At 46.2% G+C, this 14202-nt stretch overlaps 1 protein-coding gene across 1 annotated transcript in view; it reads right to left on the bottom strand.

Moving 5' to 3' along the window:
• Positions 1–12885, bottom strand: part of LOC126532397 (uncharacterized) — a 42801-nt gene extending 29916 nt beyond the window's left edge. Inside the window, exons 1-3 of the mRNA XM_050180106.3 lie at positions 12731–12885; positions 6632–6872; positions 1894–2144 (exon numbers count right to left, since the gene is read on the bottom strand). Coding sequence (XP_050036063.3) covers positions 1894–2144; positions 6632–6872; positions 12731–12885 — 647 coding nt within the window. The remainder of the gene's footprint in view (positions 1–1893; positions 2145–6631; positions 6873–12730) is intronic.
• Between the last annotated feature and the right edge of the window lie 1317 nt (positions 12886–14202).

Genomic DNA, 14202 nt, shown 5'->3' with positions numbered 1-14202 from the left:
AGTGCAATGTCAGGCCGACCCGCTGCGGAGATCAAGCAGGCATTAAGCACTCCCCATACGTGGGCCGATCTTCCGAAAATTTCCGTGTATGTGTAGGTATATGTGTATACCACACCTTGCTATAAGACATACGGTATATGCGGGTTATATTGTCACATCATTCTATCACTAATGTTGCCCATTTGCTCATAGCTTGTCTTACATTAATGACAATAATATTGCGCGGAATGTTGAGAATGACAGCCTACAAACAAATGTCATGAAACAAGAAACACTGACAGCGCATGGCTTTTATGTTAAATTTTCTCAGACTTAAATATTAGAAGAGCGAAACGAAAAGTCAGTTCCCTTCAAGTCTTTGAAGAAGGATGACCAGTGAAGCTGTGAATGTGGACCCCTTACTGGCGAACTGCACCTCCACCTCGGGTCGGCCCGGGATTATCTTCGGCACTATCCTTCCGACTTATTTTTGATTGTGGGAGACAGAAAACTTGCAGTCTTGTTTGGGGAAACTAACATAACTACCTGTTTTAGATATGTTGATGATCATTTAGTGTGCATGGAAGAAAATCAAAGCGAACTAGTTAGCATAGATACTGTTATCAGCATGTTCAAGAAAGCGCATGAAGACCTAGAATTCCCGTACGAGACTCCTACCGAAGATCGATTGCAGTACCTTGACATAAGCATAAGACTCAGCGGCTCCCACATGTGCTGGTGCTACAAAACTAGAGGAGAGAAAGAAATCCTGCGATATGACTCTTGTCATTACAAAGTTATAAAAAGAGGCATCTCCAAGGCTTGCATCAGTCAAGCAGCTGAAAAATCATGCCGCCATGCTGTGAGGGAGGGCACTGATTTGCAAGTAAGCTGCTTAAAAAACAGTGGGTACCCCCAAATGTATGGTGGTGCAAATCTGTGAAAACATGTTGCCCAAAATAGAGCCAACAGAAAAAGGAAAAAAGATAACACCGGAAAAAGAAGAATTGAAAAAAAAAAAAACGCGTGGTGTTGTCTTACATGCATGGGTTGTCACATAGAATAAGAAGGACATTCCAAAGCCATGATGTCCAAGTACTGTTCTCTCTCCGCAAAAAAAAAAAAACTAAAATGCATGCGCAAGAGGGTGAACGCAGCATCCAAAGAAGGAAAACCAGGTGCTACATTCTGTCAGACTAGGCACGTTAAGAAGTACGTGGAATGCGCTAGGTCATTGGTTCACCAGATCCCACTAGATTGCGGGAAAGTGTACATTGGGCAAACCGGACGCTGTCTAAACGACACGTTACGGGAGCACAAATACACGTGCCAGCTTCTGACAGCACCTAGCAACTTGGCTGCGCACTGCAAGCAGTGCAAATGTTCTCCGCTACTAGAAAGCCCCACAGTCAATGGCACTTCAAAAAACAAAAACGGAGCGAGAAATATGGGAGGCACTTGCAATAGCAAAAGAAAAAGTGGCACTCCGTCCATCACACTTATCGAAGCTGTGGTCGAGTTTGCCAGGGTGAATGTGTGCAAGTGAACGATGTTTTTCCGGCCCAAAAACATCATCACATGTCGTCACCTTGTCATATCTTTTTATATCTACCCCCCCCCCCCCCCCTCGCCACACCTTGTATATGAGCGTGCTCTTCAACAGTATTAAACAGTTGGTATAGTTTGCGCCACGTACGTCCGCGTCTTGTTCCTTATGTTCGTCAGTGTAATACTTAGCGCAATACAATCATTATCGCCCACCAACTAGCCCCATTCATTGCTTTACTAAATGTAAAGAATGCCTCGTGAGCGCGCAGGCATCCGCCTTCATCCGCTTTAGCGTATGCTAAGGTGACTGTCAACTTTTTTGTTTGTCCTACATTCTATTGGAGCTAGTCTTATGTGCTGACTCACCTATCTGGTTTTCTCTCTTCGGTGTCCGGTACAGCAGCGTCATTTTTCTGAGCCGGAGGCTCAGCCGAGATCGAAGGCTCAGCCCGGAACGGAGGCTCAGCCCAGAACGGAGGCTCAGCACGGATCGGAAGTTCAGGCCGGATCGGAGGCTCAGGCCCGATCGGAGGCTCAGCTCGGATTGGAGGCTCAGTCCAAGTCGGATGTTTAACTCGAATCAGAGACTGAACAAGAGTCGGAGCAGGAGTAGGTTGCTGCATCGAATAAAGAGAACATGGAACGTGTACAGGGACCCTAAGTTAGCGATTGCATCGGGGCGGGCGTGAAGATGTTTCCTGAAAGCAGATGAAAAAAACAACACAAATGTTCCATGTACAATGTGCAGGCGCTATTTGATGCCCATAACAGCAGACATTGATTTAAATTTTATAGCACACAGAAAACCGGCGCTACTCGGGACAGTTGAGTGCTCATTGAAAAGGTTCGCGTCGAACGCTCTAGATGTCGCTAGGTGAATCCGATGTAGCCGACTGCTTTATAATGGATGTCCTGTGATACACCAGATGAAGCTTGAGCTAGGCGCTAATGCCAAATTTTTCTGTTTTACTTGTGACACGTCAAAACATGGTGAATTAGTTACCACGGCAAAGAAAAACTTAGGTAAGCTTGTAGCATTTAAAATAAACGTGTGCTTTTTAGGACTGGAGAGTGTAAAATTTTAGCTATAGGTTAACTTCAAACATTTACTAATGTTTACAACAAACGCGAAATAAAAGTCGGTATTGTAATGGCAGTCTTGCACTCTCTTTCTCATTGTGTGCATAGAGTCATCTCTCCTGTAAGGAATACCAACTCCTACAGAATGTTTTATTTTTGAGGACTCTCTGTACTTTGGAAGGTATTCGGCGCAACAATTGTCAAGGACAAGCAGAACACGTAGGACAATGGTGCGCAATCTCCAAATTTATTCCAACTCTCCTTAAAAACCAAGCGCGTTCATTCCGGGATTGTTCAAAACGTCTTTGCAGATAGCAACATTGCAGGTTTCCGAAAAAAAAGAAGATCAAGAATGCTTTTGTAGTACCTTTATTGATTCATATAAGAACGTTCAGTATTCTTTGACATATAGGAAACTATTGATTCACGTGCAAGAATGCTCTGATATGTTTCTGCGCACTTGCGTTTCAGAACACATCTGCTTCAACAATCTCAAGTTTTTACTCAATTTGATTTACTTTCATCTTAACGCTAAATATACAGAATGGAATGACGACATTTTAATACAAAATCAAGGCACGTCTATTTGCTCGTGTTTGGCGCCTTAACGATATACTTAAGCCATTATGGTAGTGCGTTCAGATATTTTGAATGGTTTCGGCTTTTTGAAAGTGCTTAGGCATGTAGACGACTTTTTAGTTCTTTTGAAGTTGGAATCAGAATCCACGGTGAGCAATCGTTCAAAGCCATTAACAAAACAGAGAAATCGCCTCCCACTAACGGTTATATTACCCGCTGATCGTGTCTTGCACTCGAAACATTTTAAGTACCGCTCTAGAGCTAATAAGCATTTGTCACATAACTCTACTCATTCCTAACTTACTAAAAAAAATACTCGCCACCCTGGCCCTGCGAAAATGGATGTCCAGCGAAACTGTTGAAAACTACCTCTACAATTGCTGAGTGTGGTATTCAATGCGGGTATCAGTCTGAAAGGGCTTCCTCAATAAGACCCGTACGAACATAAAGCTCTACTACAACGCAAAGAAACGGGTTTCTATTAAGCGAAAAATTGTGATTATGTCATTCTCGCACAGCACAGTGCATTGCCTCAATAAGACTGCGCGTCGAACGAGTGCACAAGTGAGTTCTTCTGCATGAGGTACCCGCTATCCCCACTGACACGCGAACAAGGCGGATAAAAACTTTGTCAGATTCAGTTCTGTAGTTTCTATGCGTTTTTTCACCCGCTACATTGCTAATCAAGCGAAGTTTTTGACTAGGGTCCTGGGAATGTTTCGCGTCCGTCGGCAGAAAACTATCATCATCAATGGCTCATACGCCGTAAGCGCTCGGCAAAGCACTCGGCGAAGTGCAGCGAACAGTGATTACTTCCTTTGGAATCAAGCATACAACATACAGGACAGCATACGTTTCAATAAAGAACAAGCTATAAAAAAGCACTCGAACCACATAATTGATTGTAAGGCGCTCGTGATGGCAACGCGAAGCCAGTAGCGCTCCCGCATACGCTACCCGGTAGACATTACTATTGCACAAGCTGCCACGGCGACGCTGGCTTGCGACGTGGGGTGTGACGTCCCTAGCCTTTCGTATATAAGATAACCAGCCTAGCACCTGATTTAAGTGCTGTAGCACCACCATGGGCGACGTCGTGCTCTCAAAATTACCGTTGTTCCCATTTCTATCATTACTCTAAAATACCACTACTGCCCTCACTCTAAAGCCATAAAGCATTGCATAGCCCCCTCAGTAGCAGTAGTGGTGGTTTTCAACAACTTCGCTTAACATTACATCGCCTCCAGAGGGGGCGAAGAGGAAGACGGCTCACGTGCATGTAGCGCGAGAATAAAACACGCTAGTGCGCTCGACCTTAGTGACCGTGGTATCGGGCGCCCCCGAGATCCTGCGGCAGCATGGCTGGCCAGCCTAAATAAACCGTGGAAACGGCGGCTACCTCTTGGTGCCGCCTTCCACAAACTGGTGAAGCCGGATGACCGAGCCCAGCCATGCCAACTTCAACGCGCCGACCCTACCAAGGCGAGAGTGACGTTGCGTCACGCGGCCCGTCAGACGTTCCGCGGTTGTAGAGTGTCGTGGAATTCTACAGCGACATGCAGGGCATGTGGTTCATCAAGCTGGACAACCACTTCCGCATAAAAAAGATTCCAGGCTCTGGCTGCGTTCCATGCCCCGGCTGCCAATCCCCGGCCCCAACTTCTAGGAAAACCTGCGGGTAGCGGTACCTGCTCACTACATCACCTCGAGTTCTCAGTGACAGCAGCTCTCGCTATTTGAACCGTGGCGTCATTTCGTGTCTTATCGTCACACATCGCATGCGTCCAACCGTGCTGAACGTCAGCACGCACCAACCGCAACATCAAACCTCTACTCAGTCAGTGAGCCTGCTCCCCATTTCAAAGGCAGCTGTGCGGCGACAGTTCCCAAGAAATTCACTGGCCCGAACGCAAGCTTTTTCAGCTACTCTACGTCCCGCCTATCTCCTCCCTTGGACCTTCCCGTGAGCTGTTCGTTTTTCGTTCAGGGGCACCTCACTCATCACCGATTCAGAGGCTCTCCCACGGGCTCTAGTAGGCCCAAATTTCACTCTCGCAGGTAATGCCACAAGCACGACCTTCGCGATGCCTTCAGCGACCACCCCAACCCTGATGCTAACGTCATCAGAGATTTCGCCGCAAGAAACAGCAGGCGAGCCTACCGATGTTCTGAGCTCATACCTTTCGCGGATGCATGGCCTACCAAAGTGCTCACGGGGCAGCTCTGCTTTCTCGTTTCTTCAGCTAGAGAATCATTTCTGCGTCAATAACGCGAGTGACCAACACTTGCGCTGTCTCCGCGCAAGTCGCGAGCTGCCAGACGGTCTTCTTACGGAGATCCGACTTCTACCAGGCCCGGGAAGCTAGGAGAACCCGCGGTAGGTCGTGATTTCGCACTACGGCATCGTTGCGGCTCCGCCTCGCTCACAGCCTGCGCTGCCGGTGCTGCCTGATACACCTCTCTCGGATTGTGTGAAACCGACTCTATCAACGACGACAGCATCTACTTTCCATAACCCCTCTGACGAAAGCCCTGGCAAATTACGCAACAAACCAGCAGCGGCCGGACCGAACACACCATCTCGAGACCTAAGTCTTGCTGGTCGTCACAATACGCCGCCCTGCAGAACCGTGCACCTGAAATGATGACGCAGCATGAATCACCAAAAGTTATAAGGCCCAGCACCACTCGCAGTTCTCCGCCACTGCCACCGTTACACGCCGTTCAACGCCGCCGCCTTCTGTGTTGATTCTCTCAGCGTCTTGAACTCTCGGCACGCGCCAAGAATCGGCATACGCCTCAACTCTGCTTGCCGAGTTGCACCATACTGGGCGCCCTGACGTTGACAACACAGGACTACGTCCCCAACACAGAAGAAAATGCGCCCTGTGTCCAGGCACTCTCAGTCACGACCACCAGAGGGTTATTTGTGCCTTTGGCCGCAAAATGTACTATACCTGGACCTCTTAACGGCCGCTACGAATTGCCACTCATATATACGAGCTTGCAGACTCTCTCAATCGCGATTCGCACTTGGAGGGGGGGGGGGGGGCGCTGTAGCGGCACGGCTATCGACTCCAGACCGCTGAAGGTCATGTGCATTTAGCGAGAGAATAGAACACGCTAGCGCACTCGTCCTGAGCGGCCGCGTTATCGGGCACCCCGAGAGATCCCGCGACACCATGGCTGGCCGGCCTATATAGACCGTGGCGACGGTGGTTACTTCTTCGCGCGGCCCCGGCAGATATATGTTTTATTTTACTAGGCTTCGACGGTTCCATCCAAAGGTTCCGCTCAGTTCTTATTTTCCTTCCTTTGTGGTATCCACTCCTCTAAATTTTTTATCTAAAATGTGGTGTCACGCTATTCACAACACAGCCACGCTGCGTAGCCCTCGCAGAGCATTTCATGCACAGGTTTTGAGAGCAACTAATGGCCTTCTTACATCGAATGCAGGAGCCTGTTGCGGAGCCGGTACCACTGGGATCTGGTCGGTGCGAGAAGAGGGCAGCGTCGCGGAGGCGCCATCCTGCGGCTTCGGACAAGCGGCGGCTGAAGCAGGGACCTCTTTCGGAGTCTTCGGCTTTTCCCTCGAGCTGTCGTCGTCGCGAGAGTCGCGTTTCTTCTTCGACCGCTTCCGGGAGCGGCCGCTGCTCTCCGTGTCGGACTCGGCCCAGTCGGGACTCCTGGGAGGTGAAGAGGGAGATGTAGCATGCACTGTTGCAGTGTTTTAGTCCCGATAGTGGCTTGCATTTTACGTGTACTGGCACGCACTGGTTATGAAAGGCTGTTGGCTGTAGACTCACGTGTCCCTAATGGGCTTACTAGATATCAGGTAGCGTATCAGGTAGATATTGTATCAGGTAGGTAGGCGTATCAGGTAGGTAGACATCAGGTGACTGGTCCGGGTGTCATTCTGTTGGGAAACTCCTGAGTGTCATATGTGTAATCGCGGAAAACAAAAAGAAAAGCGCTAAAAGGACAAGGATGATCACTGCATTTGGAGAAAACCACCGTCATTCATCGAGTGCACGCCAAATGGCGCTAAGCCGAAGCAAACAGAAGGACTTTAGCAAGGCCTGTAATGTCTCCGCTTCTACAACGTAACTTCTAGGACTGTGACCTATGACGGCGACTTATCAGCAAGCGCATTTACGCGAGGTGCGTCGCGTGCAAGAGGGAGCTGTACTTGCTCTCGCTGCACATTTTACACGCAGTCTTATGGGAATAGTGCGCATCGTTCTTCAGTAACGTCTCCTGCACGGTCACCTCAAGAAATACCAGCGTCTCCGTAGGTAAGCAATACACGAACTCTCTAAAGGCCCGTTCCAGAAAAAAAGAGAAGTGCAGGTAATTTTATTGAGCCCTACTCGCGAAAGCCATGACTGCATTGTCTTCGGCAACATAAATAAAAAAGATAGGACATGGAGACATTATTACGTTTGCTCCTTATTTGCCCCTTATTAGCCCACTCACCTCGAAATTGGCGTGCGCATCATTCCTAACTCGGCCGAAAATTCTCTAAATATTTATGTTAACAATGAAAGGGTGAAATTGTCATCCACCCGACTGTAGCACGAAGCTACAAAGGAAGCCCGTGCGGGTTTCTCAGAAAGGAAACTTCGCAGTTGAAGAAAGACTACTCCTGATACGGTATTCAAACCCGGGATCAACGCCTTACCGGGGCGGTCGCTCTACCATATTCGGTGTCTCAGTCGGTTAATGGTTGATGGCCTTTCAGAACACCGCGAGAACACCTGCATAATGTTTTCGAGCGCTTCTAGTCATAGTAATATATTCGATGTTATAACGCTGCATATACCTTTGGAGACGTATCTTCCTTCGAGCTGCTAGCCATGAATTCTTGATAACTTGATAAGATTTCTTTCTGTATATATATATATATATATATATATATATATATATATATATATATATATATATATATATATATATACGTTAAACAGGATGATCATTTTTACGTTTTATGTAATCTTTAAACATCACCTGTTGCAGATAGCATAATTCTAGTCCTTGAGCTAGATCGTTCAAAGCTAGATTGCACCTGATGTCCGAGCAGCTGGCAAAGGAACACTGACTAAACGTAGCCAGCAGTAGCGCCCTATTGGCTGAAGCAAAAAGCGAACTATGCTGCCGAAATATTGTTGCAGAACTGACACTGAGCCATATAAATGGCTTTCCACGCTAACCTAAACTAGCTAGGACCCTGTGCCATAGGTCACTGCCCCGTCTGCCTTGGAAAAAAAAATGTAATTCAAGATGTGGCGCACGACACGCTACAACAACCATGCAGTTGTATGCCACTGGCCACAAATTGGCTCGCAAGGTCACAGGGAGAAACCAAAATTTATGGTATTTATTTCAAGCCATAACATTCCACTATGAAATGCAACAATAAACCTTAACAGTAATTGTATTTCGGCGGTTACTCATTCTACTTTCGCCGGAGTAATTCACGATGCTAAACTAAAATACAGCGAGTATATATAACGTCTAAAGCAAGAAGCGGCATATGACATTATAATAATAATTAGGACACGCAATTACCTTCGTTCGTCAACCCTAATTACCATTTATTTTGTTTTCATTCAGAGACATGAAACATACTGCATATCATCTTGAGGTAATACTTGTCCTCATCTATCACCGATTCAACATATGCGAAACCAACCCATCCAGATATTTAGGTCTTTCCGAACCAGTGCTTTTCAACTGATTGGAGAACATAGTGCATTAGAAATAAGCTCCCTTCTTAAATTGAATCTCGCCATCCTTCTACATAACTCAACCGCTGATATTCCAATAACTGATTTATAACTATGGCCTTACTATATCCGCCTTTAATAATAATTTTCTTTTGCCGAAAGCGCGGACTAAGTATACGCTAAACAAACTGCATCATTGGCAGCTTTCTTTCTGGAATGCCAGAAATATGTGGCGAATTGCGCGCATTGGTACATATCTGAAAAGGCTTCAGCTTAAAGGAGACACGGACATGCTCGTCCTTGTCTCTCGTCTCCGTTTCCGCCTTGCCAGAAGCAGCTTTCATCTATAACGGTATTTTGAAAAGAACTTGCTTCTTTTTTTTTATTGTACGCATGTTAACTTTTGTAAAACGTTCTAATTCTATCGCTTCGATTATTTATTCTTAAGCTATATTTGTTCATCATCATCATCGTCGTCGTCATCATCATCATCATCAGCCTGGTTACGCCCACTGCACGGCAAAGGCCTCTCCCATACTTCTCCAACTACCCCTGTCATGTACTAATTGTGGCCATGTTGTCCCTGCAAACTTCTTAATCTCATCCTTTCTCTTAATCTCATCCATCACTTTTTGTCGCCCCCTGTTTCGCTTCCCTGCCCTTGGAATCCAGTCCCTAACCTTTAATAACCATCGGTTATCTTCCCTCCTCATTACATGTCCTGCCCATTTCTTTTTCTTGATTTCAACTATGATGTCATTTACTCGCGTTTGTTCCCTCACCCAATCTGCTCTTTTCTTATCCTTTAACGTTACACCCATCATTCTTCTTTCCATAGCCCGTTGCGTCGTCCTCAATTGAAGTAGAACTTTTTTCGTAAGCCTCCAGGTTTCTACTGCGTACGTGAGTACTGGTAAGACACAGCTGTTATGCACTTTTCTCTTGAGGGATAATGGCAACCTGCTGTTCATGATCAGAGAATGCCTGCCAAACGCACCCCAGCCCATTCTTATTCTTCTGATTATTTCAGTCTCATGATCCGGATCCGCGGTCACTATCTGCTCTAGGTAGATGTATTCCGTTACCACCTCCAGTGCCTCACTACCTATCGTAAACTGCTGCTCTCTTCCGAGACTGTTAAACATTACTTTAGCTTTCTGCAGATTAATTTTTAGACTCACCCTTCTGCTTTGCCTCTCCAGGTCAGTGAGCATGCATTTAATTTGTTCCCCTGAGTTACTAAAGTAGCAAGGCAATATCATCAGCGAATCAAGTTACTAAGGTATTCTCCATTAACTCTTATCCCCAATTCTTCCCAATCCAGGTCTCTGAATACCTCCTGTAAACACGCTGTGAATAGCATTGGAGAGATCGTATCTCCCTGCCTGACGCCTTTCTTTATTGGGATTTTGTTGCTTTCTTTATGGAGGACTACAGTGGCCGTGGAGCCACTATAGATATCTTTCAGTAATTTTACATATGACTCGTCTACCCCCTGATTCCGTAATACCTCCATGACTGCTGAGGTTTCGACTGAATCAAACGCTTTTTCGTAATCAATGAAAGCTATATATAAGGGTTGGTTATATTCCGCACATTTCTCTATCACCTGATTCATAGTGTGAATATGGTCTATTGTTGAGTAGGCTTTACGGAATCCTGCCTGGTCCATTGCTTGACAGAAGTCTAAGGTGTTCCTGATTCTATTTGCGATTACCTTAGTAAATAGTTTGTAGGCAACTGACAGTAAGCTGATCGGTCTATAATTTTCCAAGTCTTTGGCGTCCCCTTTCTTACGGATTAGGATTATGTTAGCGTTCTTCCAAGATTCCGGTACGCTCGAGGTCATGAGGCATTGCGTATACAGGGTGGCCAGTTTCTCTAGGACAATCTGCCCACTATCCTTCAACAAATCTGCTGTTACCTGATCCTCCCCAGCTGCCTTCCCCTTTTGCATAGTTCCCAAGGTGTTCTTTACTTCTTCGGGCGTTACTTGTGGGATTTCAAATTCCTCTAGACTATTCTCTCTCACAGTATCTTCGTAGGTGCCACTGGTACTGTATAAATCTCTATAGAACTCCTTAGCCACTTGAACTATCTCATACATATTAGTAATGATATTGCCGGCGTTGTCTCTTAACGCATACATGTGATTCTTGCCTATTCCAAGCTTCTTCTTCACTGATTTTAGGCTTCCTCCGTTCCTGAGAGCATGTTCAATTCTATTCATATTATACTTCCTTATGTCAACTGTCTCACGCTTGTTGATTAGCTTAGACAGTTCTGCCAGTTCTATTCTAGCTGTAGGGTTAGAGGCTTTCATACATTGGGATTTCTTGATCAGATCTTTCGTCTCCTGCGATAGCTTACTGGTTTCCTGTTTAACGGCGTTACCACCGACTTCTATTGCGCACTCCTTAATGATGCCCATAAGATTGTCGTTCATTGCTTCAACACTATGGTCCTCTTCCTGGGTTAAAGCCGAATACCTGTGCTGTAGCTTGATCCGGAATTCCTCTAGTTTCCCTCTTACCGCTAACTCATTGATTGGTTTCTTATGTACCAGTTTCTTCCGTTTCCTCCTCAAGTCAAGGCTAATTCGAGTTCTTACCATCCTATGGTCACTGCAGCGCACCTTGCCGAGCACGTCTACATCTTGTATGATGCCAGGGTTCGCGCAGAGTATAAAGTCGATTTCATTTCTAGTCTCACCATTCGGGCTCCTCCACGTCCACTTTCGGCTATCCCGCTTACGGAAGAAGGTATTCATTATTCGCATATTATTCTGTTCTGCAAAGTCTACTAATAATTCTCCCCTGCTATTCCTAGAGCCTATGCCTTATGCCCCCACTGACTTGTCTCCAGCTTGCTTCTTGCCTACCTTGGCATTGAAGTCACCCATCAGTACAGTGTATTTTGTTTTGACTTTACCCATCGCTGATTTTACGTCCTCATAGAAGCTTTCGACTTCCTGGTCATCATGACTGGATGTAGGGGCGTAGACCAGTACGACCTTCAATTTGTACCTCTTTTCAAGTTTCACAACAAGACCTGCCACTCTCTCGTTAATGCTATAGAATTCCTGGATGTTACCAGCTATATCCTTATTAATCAGGAATCCGACTTCTAGTTCTCGTCTCTCCGCTAAGCCCCGGTAGCACAGGACGTGCCCGCTTTTTAGCACTGTATAAGCTTCTTTTGTCCTCCTAACCTCACTGAGCCCTATTATATCTCATTTACTACCCTCTAATTCCTCCAATAACACTGCTAGATTCGCCTCACTAGACAACGTTCTAACGTTAAACGTTGCCAGGTTCAGATTCCAATGGCGGCTTGTCCGGAGCCAGGGATTCTTAGCACCCTCTGCTGCGTCACAGGTCTGACCGCCGCCGTGGTCAGTTGCTTCGCAGCTGCTGGGGACTGAGGGCCGGGTTTTGATTGTTGTATTCATTTTATTAAAATTGTTCTAGATTACAAATGTATACGCTGTTGTGTTTTTCAATTTTCTTTTCGTGTTCTTAAAGCTTGCGTTTCTAATGTTGCCTTTGGCATGATATTTTTCACATAATCAAATGCATTCCCCCGTAAGAGGTGCCCCTGAACTCGTGTGCTACGGGACTTCATCGTGTATACCCTTTATATGGAATAACATCAATGCGTAGGTAATAAATTGAAATTCATTTTGACGGCAACGCAACCGGGAACCTCCGTCCAAGAAGCTCGTGTGCCGGAAGGCTGTAGAGAATAACTGCGAAGCCTTCTCGGCTAGCGGCGCGCCGAACGAGCGGTTCGCGCCGAGGGCTTCGAGTCTCACTCACTTTCCTCCCTCCTCGCCGGGCGGTGGGCGCTGGCGCTTCCAGTCGCGCGACTTGTGCTTCCTGTGTTTCTTCGTGCTGCCGGCCGTGGTGCTGGCCGTCTCGGCCCTCGCCGAGGCCATGCTGGACTCATCATTGGCTTTGTTGGATCCGTGCATGGGAGTCGGGCGCGAGAGATGGCGGCTGGACGCGGAGGACAGCGACGACTACCGCGCCGATGAGACACTGTACGCAGGGCTCGCTGAAACGGGGGGTTCGCGGTGTCGCCACGGGTTTGCGAGCCCGCAAGGTGCTGTTGCTGATGATGACGATGATGATTCTAAACAATGGATCACAATCACAAGGAGGGAATCGGCAAGAAGCGGGTCGCAGAACGAGGAAACGACACGTGAAGGGGGACGAGCGCCAATAAATAATGAGAATGCTAAAGCTAAATATCATTAATATTGTCAAGATTATTTCAAGTTACACGAATATTTCTTAAATATTCAAGAATAAGAGGGACAACGTGTTCTTAGCAGTCCGTCTACTACAAGATAAGAAGGAAATGATTTCAAAACGAAAGAGAAGCGGGAAAGAAAATGAAGAAAAGCAATGATCGCTTGAGTGATGACCGAGATGAGACTGGGAATTGCGTGAGAACACCAAAGAGCAAAATAAAGAGGGGTGAATGTCCAATTCGTGCAGCAGTATTTTTTTTTCTGTGCTAGAAATGAAATGACAAATATTCTGCATTCTGCTCTCATGCGAGATTGCATGTTTTCCTCGTCTTTTTCGCTGCAAACGCGCGCACGCCGACGCGATCATTCGTTATTATGCGCGCATCGGTTGTCAGTCAGATCACCGAAATGGAGCATGACTTCGGGAAACAACCAGAAACATCTATGGTGGGAATTAATTCTCCTATCAGCTGCTCTAGGTCATGCGAGAAGATGATGATAAGCAAGGAGTCAACTGATGATGATGATAATGACCACAGGACGTGCGCTGCGCTTTGTTGACTCATGATGGTGAATAGCACACTACGCGAAAGCAGATACGAAACATTAAGGAAAAGAGCACACAGTGTTCGTCAATAAACTAACTTCGTGTTCGTCAATAAACTAACTGGTTATATGTAATTGGTACTGAAAAAATGTGGTTGAATTACAGTAAGCGTTCCTCAGTAAAATAAGTAATCGATCAATTACAGAACTGCCAAAAAAATGTAATTGATTTCAGGCAAATAATTACATCTAATTTGTTGCATAGAAGTGTGGATCTAAAACTTCTAAATGGATCTGCTACTGTCATGAGCTTTCTTTGTAAAAATGGAATAGTACATGCCTGCGTCAACATGACGTTGACAGACACCACTGGTGGGGGGGGGGGGGGGGGGGAGTGCGTAAAAAAATGGTCGCTATAACAATTGTTAATCAACCGCACGAATGCTCATAGCTTTGTTGGTCGCAAGAATCGTAGTAAATGTTCGCTTA

This window comes from Dermacentor andersoni, chromosome 5 (assembly GCF_023375885.2).
Source record: "Dermacentor andersoni chromosome 5, qqDerAnde1_hic_scaffold, whole genome shotgun sequence".
In the NCBI taxonomy this organism is placed as follows: domain Eukaryota; kingdom Metazoa; phylum Arthropoda; class Arachnida; order Ixodida; family Ixodidae; genus Dermacentor; species Dermacentor andersoni.
The sequence above is the reverse complement of the archived record's forward strand: the minus strand, read 5'-3'. Positions and strand labels throughout refer to the sequence as shown.